Source organism: Geotrypetes seraphini, chromosome 19 (genome assembly GCF_902459505.1).
Source record: "Geotrypetes seraphini chromosome 19, aGeoSer1.1, whole genome shotgun sequence".
In the NCBI taxonomy this organism is placed as follows: Eukaryota; Metazoa; Chordata; class Amphibia; order Gymnophiona; family Dermophiidae; genus Geotrypetes; species Geotrypetes seraphini.
The window spans coordinates 6,622,300-6,640,104 of NC_047102.1; the positions used below are offsets into that span (position 1 = coordinate 6,622,300).

The 17,805-nt window shown below is 42.7% G+C and overlaps 1 protein-coding gene across 3 annotated transcripts in view; it reads left to right on the plus strand.

The window, feature by feature from the left end:
* The first annotated feature begins 12,551 nt into the window (after window positions 1-12,551).
* The window catches only part of CAPRIN1 (cell cycle associated protein 1), a 45,391-nt gene continuing 40,137 nt past the window's right edge, over window positions 12,552-17,805 (plus strand). Inside the window, exons 1-2 of one of the 3 annotated variants that reach the window (XM_033928220.1) lie at window positions 12,552-12,924; window positions 13,245-13,406. In XM_033928220.1, the coding sequence (XP_033784111.1) occupies window positions 13,245-13,406 (162 nt within the window). In that variant the 5' untranslated portion in view covers window positions 12,552-12,924. The remainder of the gene's footprint in view (window positions 12,925-13,244; window positions 13,407-17,805) is intronic. The other 2 variants (XR_004537578.1, XM_033928219.1) reach the window with 2 other exon arrangements.

Consider the following 17,805-nt stretch of genomic DNA (forward strand, 5'->3'; position numbering starts at 1 on the left):
AGATTGGCGAATATCGACTAAAACAATTGCTGAGACATTACAAATATCCAAGGAATGTGTTGGGTGTATAATCCATGAGCAGCTGGGTATGCTGAAATTGTCAGTCAAGTTGATGTCCAAATGGTTGAATGCTAATGAGAAACAACGTCAAATGGACACTTCCAAGTTGATTTTGCAGCATTTCAGCAAGCTGGTGCCAACATTTTTGGAACAACTAATTACTGTTGATGAAACATGGTTACACCACTATGATTCTGAGACAAAACAACAGTCCATGCAATGGCAGCACTCAGGTTCTCCAAGGCCATAAATTCAAGACCCAAATGTTAGCAGGAAATGTCATGGCCACAGTGTTTTGGAATCAGGAAGGTGTTGTAATGACTATCTTTCAAGGGGCCAAACAGTTAATGGAGAATACTACTGTAACTTGCTGTAACTTCCTGTGCATTGAAAGAAAAAAGGAGGCATTGAAAGAAAAAAGGAGAGGGAAGCTGCGAAAAGGAGTTCTCTTTTTGCAAAACAATGCACCTGCTCACAAGACTGGCAAAACGATGGATGTTTTGACGCAGTTGGAGTTTCAGTGCATGGACCGTTCATCCTACTCACCAGATCTTGCTCCATCTGATTATTTTCTGTTTCCAAACCTTAAAAAGAGTTTGAAGGATAACAATTTTTGAGTGATTTGGAGGTACAAAAGGTCAAGAGTTTCTGAACAAGCTGCCACCTGTTGTCACCTCTTGCCTGGATGATTGCAATGTGCTTCTTGTAGGTCTCCCACTATCCCATCTCTCCCCCTTTCAATCTGTTCAGAATTCTGCTGCACACCTTGTATTCCGCCAGGGTTGTTATGCTCTTGTTGCCCCTCTCCTCAAATCGCTTCATTGGCTCTCTGTTCGCTTCTGCATACAGATCAAACTCCTCTTACCGACCTACAAGTGTACCCACTCTGCAGCTCCTCAATATCTCTCCCTATATCCCGCCCTGGGAACTCCGTTCTTTGGGTAAGTCTCTCTCATCTGTACCTTTCTATTCTACTGCCAGCTCCTGACTCGACCCATCAGGAAGGGCTTATTACAACTTGTCACAGCAGCTTATGCCCGGAGGGCTGGAAATCACTAAACAAGAGGGTTAGTGGTCTGAGCACTTTTACAAATATATATATATTTAAATATTTAAGAGATGTGACGACATATATTGAGCCAACCTGTGTCCTGTGTGTCTGTCATCATTTAGATCAGTGGTCTCAAACTTGCGGCCCAGGGGCCACATGCGGCCCGCCAGGTACTATTTTGAGGCCCTCGGTATGTTTATCATAATCACAAAAGTGAAATAAAACAGTTTCTTGATCATATGTCTCTTTAGCTATAAATGACAATATTATTATTAAGACTTAGCCAAAAGGAAAGATTTATAAACTATAAAGAGTTTTACCTCATGCAAAATTGTAATTTCTCTAATAAGACATTAACTATTTTTTTGCGGCTCTCCATGTACCTCCATATCCAAAATTTGGCCCTACAAAGGGTTTGAGTTTGAGACCACTGATTTAGATTGTAAGCTGTTTCAAGTAGGGACCGTATCTTGCGTGTTTAACATACAGCGCTGCGTGCATCTGGTAGTGCAATAGAAATAATCAATAGTAGCAGTAGTAGCTTCTGTGCTATACTGACCCCTTCTAGGGGGAAAAGGGTTGTTTGTCTTCCACCTTCTGTGTTAAAAGCATGAGTAAATTCCCGAGCTGGGTTATTGCGCCACTGATCGTTCCTCATTCCCTTCCTGTGAGGACAGCCCCTGAGTGTTGTTTTTTGATAACGCTGGCTCCTTAAGAGCAATAATAATGGTACAGTTTCCTGTCTAATCTTACAGCAATTACTGTACTGCTGGGGGGAGAGGGAGGCAGGCAGAGGCTCCAGGTTTTGCTCACAGAAAAGAGCAGAAAGTGTGATAGCCCTGCCACAATGCACTGTTCATCTAAATCAGGGCTGCCCAAGTCCGGTCCTCGAGATCTACTGGCAGGCCAGGTTTTCAGGATATCCGCAATGAATATGCATGAGAGAGATTTGCCTGCACTGCCTTCTTGGTATGCAAATCTCTCTCTTATGCATGTTCATTGTGGATATCCTGAAACCCTGGCCTACCAGTAGATCTCGAGCACCGGCCTTGGGCAGCCCTGGTCTAAATAATTATAATTCTAGATAAGAAAAGAAGTGAGTCACCCAGAGGAAGGTGAGGAAAAAATACAGAGGCATAATAAGGGGGTGGGCAGAGGCCCTGGGCACCATCTTCACAGGGGGCGTCGGTGTCTCTCTTCCTCTCCACCCCCCTCCCCGTACCTCTTTAAATGTTTGCTGGCTCGAGCAGCATCTTCTACTTGCTGCTCACGCCGGCGTCAGCTCCCTTCTAATACTTAATTGCCAAGGGGCATACATGTGGGGTGGATGGGTCAGGGGCGTGGCCAACTTGAACGCGCTAAGATTTTAGAATCACGTCTGCCACACGTGGAACCGCAACATTTAATTGCACACATTTACACTACCCATTGACATGCGGCCTACTATCTTACCAAGCTGCCACCAAAGACCCAGAACTGAGCCAACTGGTCAAAACATCTACCTCCTAAAAACATACCTTTTCCTGAAATTCAACAGACCTTAGATACTCTTGGAAGCTATCTCAAATGCTAATCTAGCTTGTCAACTATGACATAGCTCACTGATACTGATTAGAGAATGACACGGGGACAAATTTTTCCCTGTCTCCGTGGAAATTCATTTTCCCATCCCATCCCGGCAAATTTTTCCCTGTCCCTTTCCTGCAAACTCCATCCTCATTTGCACAAGCCTCAAACACTTTAACAGCATACGTGTTTGAGGCTTGTGCGGTTAAGGCAGAGCTTACAGGAATGGGGCAGGGACAAAACTCGCGAGGACGGGATGGGGAATAATTTGTCCCCATGTCATTCTCCAATACTGATCTGCTATACAACCTTTGTAAGGCTCATCTGCGTACCTCTGAACCTTACAGCCCCTTGTCATTAATCTTTCTACCTCTTTGTAAATACATACTGTCAACCACCTTTGTAACTCCGCTGCTATCTCCTTCCCGAGTCTTTTTGGAAAGAGTAAATAAGTGATTCACATCTACCCTTTCTACTGGCCAAAAGGTCTCACTGCAGGAAATGGGTAACTTAGCAATTCTGAATCTGATCTTTCTCTGTCTTGTCGATTTGTGTATTCTTTTTCTACAAATACTAATACTCATGAAAATGCTGCTAACACTAATGTGTTTTCCTCATCTATGGCTTTTCTCTTACTTTGAGTCAACAGGCAACTAAATCCTCATTGATTAACTTTGTAGATGTTTTTAGCTTTTTTTTTTTTACTGGGAATCAGTTATTCTGTGGTAGGTCCTATGACATTGCTGTCCAGTAGGCACAACTAATCTTTGGCTTGCCCAGTGCCCTAGATTAATCCCTGTAGTGCTGGCAATAAGCCAGTTTGAGTCAAGCACCTGCTAAGGATCTGCTAGATTCTACGACTTTAGGCTCCTGTAAAAGGGCTGGACTGATTGCAAAAGCTAAGTTGGTAAGGGGCGTAGGTGCCAGCTCTGTGGGTACTTGAGCACCCCCAGTACTGAAAAAAACTCCTTGACTGCGTCCAAGGAGAGGTATTTTCCATTGGCTTTAGCACCCCTAATAATTTTGGAAAATTGGCTCCTATGGGAATGGGTGCCACTTCAGGAAATCTGAATATGAGCCATAAAGAACAATTCTTCAGGTTTGAGAGAGCAGGCCTACAAATGACTTCTTGCATGCTATAGCCAATGAAGAATATAACAATTTGCAGATATCCAGGCAGTGTGTGAGCCATAATTTGATTATTGCTATTTTTATTGCATCAACGTACTTTGCTGTCTGATCAGAGCCAGGGTAGAAGCCTAAGACCTCCCTGCTGAGGGATTCTCTAGATATAAAGGGTGTGTATGTCTGTGGCGAGATCCATTATCGCATGCACTAGGGCAGGAAAAGGAAATGAGTCAGTCATCAAAGTACTGACCTTCCTCAGGGAACTGTCCCTAATCTGTATTATCCCATTACAATAATACTATTTCAGAGGGCCTAAGGAAGCAGAGCAGTGCGTAGCCATGTAAACTGCTTCCTGTATTTGCCAAACAAAACTAGGACCAGCAGTTAATGGAGGTCAGCCATTAAAGTCACAAATTTTCCTCTACGTGCACGTCCTGAATGAGGTATGAGAAAAATGGGAGCACTGGTCACTGATAAAACATTTTTGGATTAAATGCTATGCATTGCTATGCAAATGCTATTAGATGCAAATAGGCTACTGTGACCCTAAATCCCATTAACCTCCACTCACTGCCCCACCCAGTTCAGGCCTAAAAGAATACAACATACACAGAGTTTGAAGGCTCAATGCTTTTCAGGATTTGGAAGTGGCTTAGTTCATATTTGGTGTTGCTTCATGAGCTGTATGATGAATTTTATAAGAATTATGTTGTGTGTTAATGTTGTTATTGTATAATTGTACTACTCTAATTTATGTGATGTTGTAACCTGCATAGATTTCGGATACGTGGAATATAAATGGTTAAATAAATATCAGTGTAAACCTTGCTGTTGTTAGGTGCCATCGACTCATGCTCGAGTCCTAGCAGCTTGATGAATTGTGGATCTAAAAAGCTGAAGAGCCATAACCTTTTTAGTCTTTCCTCATACGAGAGGAGTTCCATCCCCTTTATCATCTTGGTTGCTCTTTGAACTTTTTCTAGTGCCGCTATATCTTTCTTGAGATAAGGAGACCAGAATTGAACATAATATTCCAGGTGAGGCCTACCATGGAGCGATACAGAGGCATTATAACACTCTTAGTCTTGTTAACCATCCCTTTTTTAATAATTCCTAGCATCTTGTTTGTTTTGGCCACCGCCGTACATTGGGTGGAAGGTTTCATTGTATTGTCTACAATGACACCCAGATCCTTTTCTTGGGCACTAACTCCCAAGGTGGACCCTAGCATCCGGTAACTGTGATTTGGGTTGTTCTTCCCAATGTGCATCACTTTGCATTTGTCTACATTAATTTCATCTGCCACTTGGACACCTTAGGAAATTGGAAGACTGTGTGTCCAAGTGGCAGATGAAATTAATGTAGACAAATGCAAAGTGATGCACATTGGGAAGAACAACTCAAATCACAGTTACCGCAATGTTTCACAATCTGCTGCGTTTTAACAACTTTGAACAGTTTAATGTCCTCTGCAAATTTAATCACCTCACTCGTCGTTCCAATTTGCAGATAATTTATAAATAAGTTAAATAGAACTGGTCCCAGTATAGATCCCTGTGGCACTCCACTGTTTACTCTCCTCCATTAAGAAAAATGACCATTTAACCCTACCCTCTGTTTTCTATCCGATAACCAATTCCTAATCCACTTTGCCACTTGACTCTAATTTTCTCAGAAGCCTCTCATGAGGAACTTTGTCAAAAGCTTTCTGAAAATTTAGATACACTATATCAACCGGCTCACCTTTATTCACATGTGTATTTACACCTTCAAAGAAGTCAAGCAAATTGGTGAGGCAAAATCTCCTTCGGCTGAACCCATGCTGTCTCATGTTTGTCTACATGTTCCACAATTTTATTTTTTACAATTGTTTTCACCATTTTGCTCGGCCCTGAAGTCAGGCTTCCCGGTCTGTAATTTCCCAGATCTCCTCTTGAATCCTTTTTTAAAAAATCGGTGTAACATTGGCTACCCTCCAATCTTTCACTTCTGCCAAGGAAAGGTTAGAATCTTGGTGCCAATGACTGAACAGAGATATCATTAATGGAACTGAAGTAGTTGTGGGCATCTTTCAATCACTGAACCAAAATGTAGGAGAATGTATCAATCAATGTAGAAGAAGAAGAGTCTCTCCATCCTTCGTTTTTCTGTTTTGCCTCTGGACAGTTGTCTGTTAGGATATCCACTGTTAAGTACGAGACCTAACCTTGTGGGAGCAGATATACTGGTTCACAGAATACAGGGTTTGGCAGAAAACATGCCCTTAGGTCACTTGTCTTCCACCTTCTGGGCCAAGATTTTAAGTACATCTTATCAATAAAAAAGGTTTTCCCCTCCAACCTGTATGTTGTGTCTTATTTTACAATCCCTAGTAGACTCATTGCAACCAGTGTTCTTCATTGTAAAGACCTGATAAAGTGTCATTTTACTGCCATCTTGTGGCACCAAACTTTCTAACAGATATATTGAACAAAACTTGATGCAGGTTGGACATAATAGTTTTAATCATTATGAGAACCAATCATGAAATTGATAACATCAAAAAGAGGTAGCAGGTCAGGAGGATTTGTTAAAGGAAGAATTAGGTGTAGATACATTCAATACTCAAATTCTCAACATGAAGACTAAATTAGAGTAGTTCCAAAGTGATATTCAAAGAATGAAGTTTAAAAAATTCAAAGGGATGAGGAAGACTACACAGCACAGTGTGTTTATTTATGGAGAAAGAAAATAACCGATACCAGCAATTTTCTTCTGCAAAGCTGGAGTAGGATCTTCCTTCAGATGTATGTCGTGAAAATAATGCTTAAGTTGAAGAGTTTGATAAAAACAAACAAAAAAACGCTCAATCTCAATTTGAATCTTAAAGACATCATGTCAAAAGATAATCCCTTAGACAGAGCCTGCACTTCAATAGATGTTAAAATGCGAGGAGACTTAGATGGCATTTATAGAATCAGCCCCTATAGGCCTTATTTCCTTCCCAGTTACTAACCATTATGCACTACTTCAGTCATTTTGATAGCTGGAAAAACAGAAAACCCAAAGTCTGATCTTTCTTCAGTTGATAACAAATCTGCCATTTGTTTCCAAAATTATAGAGAAATTGATTGCAGTTCAACTCACAGATTAGCTCCATCCTCGCCAAACAGATTTCCATTCTAATCATTCTAGCAAATACACACTCCTTAGCCTCACTAAATATGTTAGGCCTGATTCTGGAAGGCAGGAAAGATGTGCTCCTCATCTCCCTAGATCTTTTCGCCACATCTGACTCAGTGTATCTCCTTGCTCGTAAATGTATCTTACAGTTTTGAACGGTGTTCGAGCTGGCCTCCTTTTGGGGATGGCGATCTCTGGTGCACAACCTGGCCTTGTGGGCCGCCTGTGCAGGCGTAGCCGTTTTTTACTCATTTGGGGCGCTTATCTAGTTTCTTTGTCCCCGAGAGGACGAAGCCTCATTTTGAACTCAATCTCATAGGCGGTCTGCTGGTTATTGAGCTCTAGTTCGGGACCAGACACAGCTTCTTTCTCCTTTTTTTATTGACAAACCTTTTGGAAGACCCAGAGGCCACAAAAGTACGGGCCTCTGGCGTTTTTGACACCTAAGGATAGCTACCTTTACTGCTCCTATGGAGGGGGGGGGGTTTGCTTTGTTTTGCTGGGGAGGTTTTGGAGGATAGGGAAGGGTTGCATTCTACTAGACCTGTTATGCCTTGTTGACTGTTTCTTGATTAATCTCGACTCTGTTGTTTGTATTTTCTATTTTGTTTATAATTAAACAGATTTGAACATAAATATCAGAAACCATTCAGCGTGACATATACACAACAGGAGAAATCAAAAGAGGAAAAGGAAAATTTTCACATCACAGTAAGGATTTAAACCTACCGCAGAATGGCTGTGAAAAGTCACGATGTGTGTATGGGGGGGATTTAGCTGGTTATATGGGTACTAGAGGCTTGGGTGGATGAACAGCTTCCTGCTGTTGAAGGTTACTTGGGGAGGGCGTGATTGGCTACATGGGGGTGGGTGCTGACTAGCTTCAGAGTTGTAAGAGCTGCCTAGAGTTGAAGGTGTGGTCAATGGTGGAGGGAAATAATGAGATGAGCAGACTAGAAGACAGGAAAGGGGAATGAGAGGCTGGGAGTTATGGGGAAAAAGGAGAGCAACACTAGCCTCAATGGTGCTTGAAAGGCTCGATTTACTAAGTTTTCTTTTCCTTTACACAGAATGGGAAAATAGCCTTAGTAAATCATGCCCTACTGGAGCAATAGTAGATCTCTGATACGATTCTCTTTCAATCCATTCTGCTCTTCAACCTTGGCAGAGAGAATGGGGTGAAGGGACAGGAGGGGGTGAAAGATCTCAGCTGATTCAAAGAAAATTTGTTGAGGCCTGGCCTAGAGTTCAGATACTTTAGAGCAACCTGAGCACTATGCTTTGAATCTGATCCTGGTTTTTTTTAGCACTGTTTCCTAGAACAACACGCCTACTTGGCCTGCAGTCAAATACTTTGTAACTCAGGCACCCCCCGGCTTGGGGTCTGGGATCAGCATGTGTGAGAAAGGGCAGGCAATGGGGGCACTTAGATTGTCTTGTTCTTGATTGTGACCTCTTGAGCAAGGCAGGTTATATGCATAGGTGGTCATCTGAAATCTCTCCTTGTTTATGGACATGCAGAAACCAACATTTAAAATGTGTATATTGTGTTCGCATTGTAAATATAAATTGAAACCCAGTGTCCATATGTTAAAGCAAGGGTTAATTTGTGAGCCAGAAGAATTAGGAAAATAGAGACAATTGCCTTTCGTCTAATCAGAAGAAAAGGGGGTTGGTGTTCCTTATTCAAGTCCACTGCAATAGGTGGGAATGGAATGAGGTATGTGACAGAAGAATGTGTTTTGAAGAGAACCCCCCCCCCCCGATAAGATAGTAGCTTTTTAGCTTCAATTAAATTTCACAGTTTCTTTGTTTGTGAACCATATAAAAAGGAACACAGCCTGATGGAACATCAAAGATAGAATTGCAGTATCATGCTGTATGCTACCCTCTGGTGGCTGGTCCTCCTAAATGAATAAATGGAAATTTTTAGCTGGCAAAGATGTGTTTAAATGTATTTCTTATTGATAATATCTAAAGCCTGATTTTAGAAAGCTGAGACATAATAGGTGCAAAACACAAACATGTGCATATGGCAAAGGGGTGTGGTATGGGCATATTTTGGACGAGACTAGGGTGTGGCAAAAAACCTGCATTCTCCATTTTAGAAGGGAATGTGTATTATATGAGGGTACTGTAGTTTGAAAAGTCTGGTAATTTCCATGGCGCCACAGTCCATTAAGTCATCAATGTGTACTCTGCAGTTTGACAAAACCCGTTTTCCCTATGATACAAAACAACTGGAAACGCACTGGACTAAGTGTATAGGCCTCGATGGAGTCTAAGTTGTTTAACTTGCTTTTTTACCAAACTTTTATGCTAGTGAGATCCATTATATTTTTTTGTTCTTATAAACTGAGGCCACCTCCATTCAATTATTGAGTTTCTTTCTTTCCCTTCCCTACCCGTGCTCATGTAGAAAGCTCTTGACATTCTGTGTTCTATCGTCTTTGTACCTATTTCTGGAATTCACTCTCTCGTGATCTAAAAACCAAACCTGTATTTATAAAATATAAAACCCAACTTAAGGTCCTTCTGTTCAGTCAAGCCTTTTCACTGGATGAGGTCAGGGACCCAGCTTAAGGATAACACATTTTCAATATGGTTTCAATTATTTTATGGTATTTTCTAAATCTTCTGATCTGGGATCTTTCCTGTCTTTTTTGATTTTGGTGTTCCTTTCTTCCTTATTTATGTTTTTATGATTTTATTGCATACTGCTCTCTTATCCTGGCTATTAAGAGTGGTACTGTATATTAAACTTTGAATAAACCATAAGCCTATAGGAAGCTGCCACCCTAGGCAGGTCAAAAAAACATAAGAATTGCTATACTGGGATAGACCAAAGGTCTATCAAGCCCAACATCCTGTTTTCAGTAGTGGCCAACCGAGGTCCCAAGTACCTAGCTAGATACCAAAACAGATTTTAATGTGCCGCCGCTGCACAGAGCTGAGGGTTTCAATATATCCTCAAAGATGACACCTAGATCCTTTTCCTGGGCAGTGATTCTTAATGTGGATCCCTACATCACATAGCTATAGGTTGGGTTCCTCTTTTCCACATACATCACTTTGCACTTGCTCACATTAAATGTCACCTGCCATTTTGATACCCAGTCTTCCAGTCTCACAAGGTCCTCTTGCAATTTTTCACAATCCTCTTGTGATTTAACAACTTTGTGTCATCAGCAAATTTAATGATCTCACTAGTTATTCCCATCTCAAGATCATGAATAAATATGTTAAAAAGCAGGGGGTCCCAGTACAGACCCTTGGGGAACCTCACTATTTACCCTTCTCCATTAAGAATATTGACCATTAAACCAGTGGTCTCAAATTCATTGCCCAGGGGCCGCATGTGACCCGACAGGTACTATTTTGAGGCCCTCGGTATTATAAAGAATGATTCTTTATGGAAAACTTGTGCCTTAAGTGTCCGGTGGTTGCATTCTGGAACGTTGCCTGCCTCACTGCTGTAACCTCACGCAAGCACTTTTCTGCATCTGTACACGATTGTCCCCTCCACTCCATAATCGCGTACAGATGCAGGAAAACGCTTGTGTGAGGTTACAGCAGTGAGGCGAGCAACGTTCCAGAACGTAAGGTAACCATTGGAGGCAGTGCAGCTTGTGTGTGTGTGTCCGGTGCTGGAGGTGAGAGCTGAAGGCAGTTGCGGACGCGACCGCTGGACTCTTAAGGCACAAGTTTTTCATAAAGAATCATTCTTTATAATACCGAGGGCCTCAAAATAGTTGGTCCAAAATCTTTCACTTTCTGCATGTTGCACTGCTTTCAGCTGTGTATAGCTAAGGAAAGATTTATAAACTAATTATAGTTTATAAATCTTTCCTTAATTACTTCTGATAATTTCAGATAATCCACATTTTGGATTTGTAGGTATTTACATCATGCAAAGTTGTCATTTCTTTAATAAGACATTAACTATTTTTTTCTGCGGCCCTCCAAGTACCTACAAATCCAAAATGTGGCCCTGCAAAGGGTTTGAGTTTGAGACCACTGATTTAAACCTACTCTATGTTTTCTGTCTTTCAACCAGTTCTTAATCCCATAATAGGACATTACCTCCTATCCCATGACTTTCTAAGTTCCGCAGAAGTCTTTCATGAGGTACTTTGTCAAATGCCTTTTAAAAATCCAAATACACAATATCAACCGGCTCACCTTTATCCACATGTTCATTCACCCTTTCAAAGAAATGCATTAGTTTGGTGAGGCAAGATTTCCCTTGACTAAATCAATGCTGGCTTTTTTTCTCTCATTAATCCATGCTTATGTATATGTTGTCATTTTGTTCTTTATAATAGTCTCTACCATTTTGCCTGGCACCGACATCAGACTCAATAGTCTATAATTTCCTGGATGTTGGCTACCCTCCTTACTAACAAGAGCTGCAAGTTCATTTTTCAATTCTCTCTGCACTCTGGGATGTATTAAAAAAAAAAAAAAAGTCTGTGGAATCCAATATTGCTGATGTAGGCACTCTGGGATGTATACCATCTGGTTCAGGTGATTTGCTACTGTTCAGTTTGTCAAATTGACCCATTACATCTTTCAGTGTTACAGAAAAAGCCACTCCACAACCAGGGCTCTCACAGTTCTTATTGAGCTTGGGCATAGGCCGGGGCTGGATAACTTCGGTAGGCTGGAGGAGATGCGATTCCGGGGCTTAGTCACCATGCTCAGGCCAGGCACTGCTCTCCAGCTGGAAGGAGCAGCCAAGTGCAAGGTGTAACTGAACAAACTGTAACTCTTTATTAACTTCGATGTTGGGTTAACTGCAAAACTATTTACAATTTCTTCTTCCATGCGCCACACTTTTTACTCTTGATTTCTTTCAGTGGTTTGACACTCAGTCTCTGTCCCCTCCCTCCTCTACAGGGACAAAAAAAAATCAAATGCAGTTATCTTAATCCACTTTGATATTCTCTGTCCACTCCTCAGGAATCATGAAGGAGCCTCCCTAGGGCTTCGGAGGGAGCATGGGATAACCCAAGAACCTAATAGTCCCTTTTATATTCTCCCCCTTGGGAAAAGGGACCTCCTCCACCTCCCACTAAACTTGCTTCATCACTTAGTGAACTCCTGAAAAATTTACTGTCTCTTTGGCAGAGGCATTGGGGGGGGGGGGGGTCACATAACTTTGATTTTTTTCTCTATCCATACTCTTGGTTGATTACCATCTTCTGTAACTTGACTTCCCCCCCACACACTAAACATTTGCATTATTGTATTATAATCTTTTACTTCCTCACAGTAACAAAAACTCCAGTATTGTTTCGCAAGCTTATGCACTTCACCATCTTTGTACGTCGGTACAGTTTAAAAAAAACAAACCCCAAAACCCCTCCACAAAACGTAGAAACTCCTTTATTTTCTTTTGTTCGCAATTCCGCCGCCTTCCAGACGAGCGTTCGCCTTCTCCGCCCAGCGCACACTGACAAGCGCAGGTGCCCCTTTTGTGTTTGGTTTCCATCAGGCATCGTAGCGGTCGCCAAGGAAGGGGTCCTCAGAGTGTGGCAAAAAAAAACCGTTGTCTCGGAAGCCAGTTCCTTCGCCTCCATTGTCCGTTTCGGCTGTCCACGGCGAACGCCTGAAGGACCTCGACGCGCCCGAGCTTCGGAATCGCGGCTGCCGCGCCTCCCGCTTCCTCCCTCACCGCAGCCCCTTGCTCGGCGGTCGCGCGCGAGCGGATGGGCCGACGTCTGGCGGGGCCGCCCCTCCCCCGGCGCCCTCTTTCCTTTCAGGCGGCAGTTAGGGGCCGCCCGGGCGAGAGGCCCCTTCCCTGAGTAAATCCCTCCAGTTCCCGTCCCTCGTTCTCATTAGCTCGGTGCGGCGGCAGCGGGGCGGAGCGGCTGCGGGTCGTCCGATCAGTTTAACGACAGTGAACTATTCGCCTGGATAGATATATTTTTTATAGCGCCGGTGTCTATCGCAAGGTACGGGGAGGCGGGAGGAGGCTCCGGCACGCGCCGCGGGCGCCACCTACCTTCCATCTCCGCCGGTTGAGCGGACGTCCCCCCACCCCTCCCCCCGTTCGTTTCCCGTCACCGTTGAGCGTACGGGCTCGGCGGAAGAGGGGAGGCGGCGGCGGCGGCGGCCGGCCGTTTCCCTCGGGGCGGGTGTGACGTCACGGCCGTGCTGCCGGGGGCCGGCGCGCGCGCGCTCTCTCCGTCGCTCGCGCTCGCGCTGCCCGTCTGCCGCCTGCTTGTCGTCCTCGCGCTCACCCGCTCTTTCTCTCTTTCCCTCCCCCTCACAGATGCCCTCAGCCACCAGCAGCAGCAAAGCGGTGCCGGGCTCAGGCGGCAGCGAGGCCTCCTCGGCCGCTCCGGCCTGCACCACGGGCTCCGTGCAGACCGAAGCCATGAAGCAGATCCTGGGAGTCATCGACAAGAAGCTCCGCAACCTGGAGAAGAAAAAGGTGGTGGTGGGGGGGGGGGGAGGTTTACAGGAAAGGGGGGGGGGTTGTCTGGGCCTCCTGCTCCGCGGCTATTTATAACTCTGTGCTCGCTCGGCTTCTGAGGAAACTTCCAGAAGAGCCGAGCGGACCTCGCACGGACCCCCCCCCCCCCCTTTGCTTCCGTCCCGCACTCGGTCACCTCCGCAGAGACGGGGCTGAGGCAAAGGGACTCCTCCCTGTCTTTGTTCCCCTCTCTGAGGCCGTTCCAGGCTCTGGTCTAACTCCCCCCCCCCTTTTCTTTGCTGGGGGAGGGCATAGTCTCCCCCCCCACTTCGTGGGCAGCTTTTTCCCTATGTTTTGTTATAGGGTGAAATATCACCGTGGTGCCCCCCCCCCCCTGCGTCTGTGGCTTAACATGGGGCCCTAATAAACCCCCCCCCCCAATCGGACATCGAGAGTGAAAGCTGCAGGCTGCATCTTTTAATAAAGTTTGACAAACCCTCTGACGTGTAAATAGTCTGAGGTAGTTGTGGATAATTTGACTTTTTCTCTTGGCAGAATCCATGTGACTTGAAAAGATAAACATCGAGTACAAGTCATATTAAAATGAAATAAAAATTTGAGGGTTTTTTTTCTCTATCCTAGTTCCTTCTCTTAATATTGAAAAAGCTCAGGTTACTTTACAGTTGCACAGGCCCTAATTCATCTACTCTGAATGCTAGACTAGCCTTACAAATTAATCTTTGCTTCACAAAATCATTACCTGGTAGGAAGGACATAACTTCTCATATTTATCTCATGTTAGATTTGTCACTTTCAAAGGTCGTACCTGGAAACAGCCCCCCCCCCCCCAAATCCCTCAAAGTGGCTTGCATACCAGGATTGTGCTGAAGAGTTCTCAGCCCAACCAAGAAGTGAATGACAATGATCTAAAACAGGGGTGTCCAACCTTTTGGCTTCCCTGGGCTGCATTGGCCCAAAAAAATGTTTCTGGGGCTGCGCAAATGCTGCAGCAAGACAGAGAAGGGAGCCGGCAAGATGGTAAACATCCGAGGGCAGCAGAGGAAGACCCTGCATCACCCTCGACCAGGGCCGCAGGTTGGACACCCCTGATCTAAAACAATGTCAAAACATAGAATTTCGTTTCTGGCAAATTGACACTTAATGAAATAAGATAATGTTCTTTTCAGCTACAATAACAAAATAGCTCAGAATTTAGAAAGCTGGTTTGGCTGAGAACTTTTCAGCAGCCTCTTCTATAGGAGTTAAAAAAAAAAAAAAAGCTTTCATATTTAGAGCTAGCTAACAAGTTGGAATGGGTATATGTACTCATTTTGAAGATGGAAGAAGCCAAAAACTTTAACTTCATGAGCAACTTCTGGGTGTTGTATTACTGTAGTAGTTCTTGGCTGATAAGGACCTTATGGTCCACCCAGTTGTCCCTGCCCATTTTCAGCACAGAAGTCACTGGATGTTGTCATCTTGCCCCCTTGCCTGTATTCTTTGTATGTATCTTTTCCAAGCCTAGTAGAGTGCAGTCACTACTTTGGCTTCAGTATGTCGCCTCTTCATCCACACTTTATGCATCTTAAGTGCACTTTTGTCCATGAAAGCTTATGCCTCAAAAGCCATCAACCTCTGTCATTTTTGTTTTGGCTACTATCAAGTCTGTTGGTAGACATAAAAGAGGTCTCAGTAAGGCTCTTGGAAGAAAACCTACTAATGCACAAAGTTAATAGCAGTCTATGTCCTGCTAGTAAACACACAATAAAATTCAGTGCTCTTACAAAAGGCAAAAAGGAAATTAATTAATAGATATGAAAGATGAAAAGTGAACAATCTAATTGTTTTATACGCAGCAGCGTATAAAAGACTCGAACTAAATCATACCTCTGGAGAAACAGTGATTTATCAGTAGCATTTGTAGAAAAATTTGTTTGACCATGTTGTCTATTTCAAGGATAAAACAAAACGTTCACATAAATATAGAAAGAAAATCATGTCTTGTGTACCTTCATATCCAGAGATTCATACTGTTGTGGCTGTTCAGCTTCTAATTCAGATCTTTTTATCTTGGTAACAGATGATGGCAGATTTTCTAGTAAGGCGGTTGGGGTTGTAACTGTTGTAACTGCTGCTCTGCTCAGGTTACCCCCCCCCAAAAAAAAAGTTCAAATACTTGGTTTACATCCTCTTGCCATTTAGGAATTGCCCCTGTATATCTTGCTACTTTTTGAATTCTAGCACCATGGTATCTTCTACCTCTTTGGATATGTACCACCTTTTCTGTGAAAAACAAAATCATGACATTTTTCTCCTTTGTGTTCCTTCTTAGTTATATATTCCTTTCTATAGCTGTCTCTTCTTTGGATAAAGATTTGTATATGAATAACTTTCTAGTATTTAAATCTGTGTATCACGTCTTCACTATCCCTCTTCTTGGGTGTACATATTTAGGTCCTTGAGTCTCATCTCGTATGTCTCTTGGCACCGACACCACGCTGCCTCAGGACTATATCCTTCCTGAGCGGAACTTGCTATGCCAGTGATCTGTACAGGGCATTATTCTCTATTTGTGTTGATTATGCCTCTAAAGCCTGGCATTCCTTCTGACTTTGGTCACAACCTGATCTGTTTAATTCATTTCTGTAATTTTTTTGCTTGAGTACTGAATTTTTTCAGTGGCTGCACACTAATGGAAACAGCACAGGACCAGAAAAAGATATTTTTGAAATGCTGAATTTACAGTTACAATAGAAATGGGCTTAGCGTGTGGGAAAGACCCATGTTGGAATGTGGTAATGTAATTTTCTAGCATAGCTTAGTAAAAGGACTCTTAGATCACTTTTTGATACAAAGGTGTCATATTGTAGTTTGTCTAAATGGTCAGCCGCTCTGATAAGAGATAAAAGGGGTACCCCCTTAGAAATAGCATTGAGGAATAGGGAGATGGAGGTTCTCCCTCCAAAGGGAAAGGGTTTTACATCTTGGTGCTGGCAACAGTGGCATGCACTTCTTCCAGCCTACGGCTCGTGCTCTAGATTTTGTTCAGTATGTTCATAATTTTAAACTAATTAAAGTCTGTTTGGATTACCCATAGTAGTCTGCTGTCATGATTCATTATAGTTATAGGTTTCTAAGATTCAAAACTTATTTCCAGCAAACAAAAGTTTAGATTAAAAAATATTCAATAGAGATTCTTTGACTTGATTTGCTTTTTAATTCTACAAAAATTCAAAAAGAGGTACAAAATGTCCCTTTTTTTAAAGTTTGGAGTACCAATAGTGTATTGAAGGACTGTATATCAATTTCAAATTAATATCTTCAATATAATTATAAAGGAAGGATTGAGCTGTGGTAATATATATCTTTCTGCTGCTATGCATGTTTTCAGCCCTGTGCTGAGTTTTGAATGTGGTAATTTGTGTGTTTTGTACAAATCTTCCTTAAGCATGTAGTAACATAGTAGATGATGGCTGTAGTTGATGATGCCATAGTTTATAACGGCTGTAGTTGTCCTTTGCAAGTTTCCCCTCTTCCTGTGTCTCTTGTAAAAGTGCAGCGTCAGATCACACACTCACTCACTCACTCTAGTATTATAGCAGAGTTTCTAAGCTCCATGTTTTAATGAATAGGGCTCAGTAAGCAGTAGCTCTTTTTTTCCCTCTTGCTTGAAAATCTGCTGCATAAGGACAAGTACATTACCTTGAAGGCAAATTGTAGCAGTGTGTTGATGGCTGAATGTGTAAGCTTATCAAGGCTAAATACAAGCAATAGGATGGTTTAAAACACTTGTATCTGTTTAAGTGGGATATCATTATGTACTGTTGATCTTGCCAATAACCATGACAGATAACTAGGAAACATTCTTATTGGCAGGTCTGTCAGGAACTATAGAACAGGATTTATGACTGAGTGTTCAGGGTATAACCAACATGAAATATGTATGAGAGTGACTTGCATGCAGATTTCATGCATATTCATAGTGGATATCCTGCAAACCTGACTGGCTGGGTGTGCCCCAAAGACTGGAGGACAAACATTAGTTGCTTTGATGCTCCACTATGGACATCTGAGTGGCCAGTGTTTTAAAGTGTATATAATGCATGCCTGTTTTATTAACTCTGCTATTTGATCATTTTGAAGATCTTTGAAGTAGGGTCTCTGACAATTCCTTACACTTGGGGTAGCTTTTTTTGTGTAGGATATGATGGTAAGCATGGCTGTGAATGATGGCAGTCAGTACTTTTGGCACAGAATTAGAATGAAATCTTCAATACTGCTAAGATTTAATGTAGACTTATATCTCCATAATTGTAACATCACAAATAGAGGAAGGTAATAAATCTTTGTTTGAAAGATCAAGTCAGACCTTTAATAACATAACAAAAGGTTAGACAGTTTTTGGAAAATTTCTTAG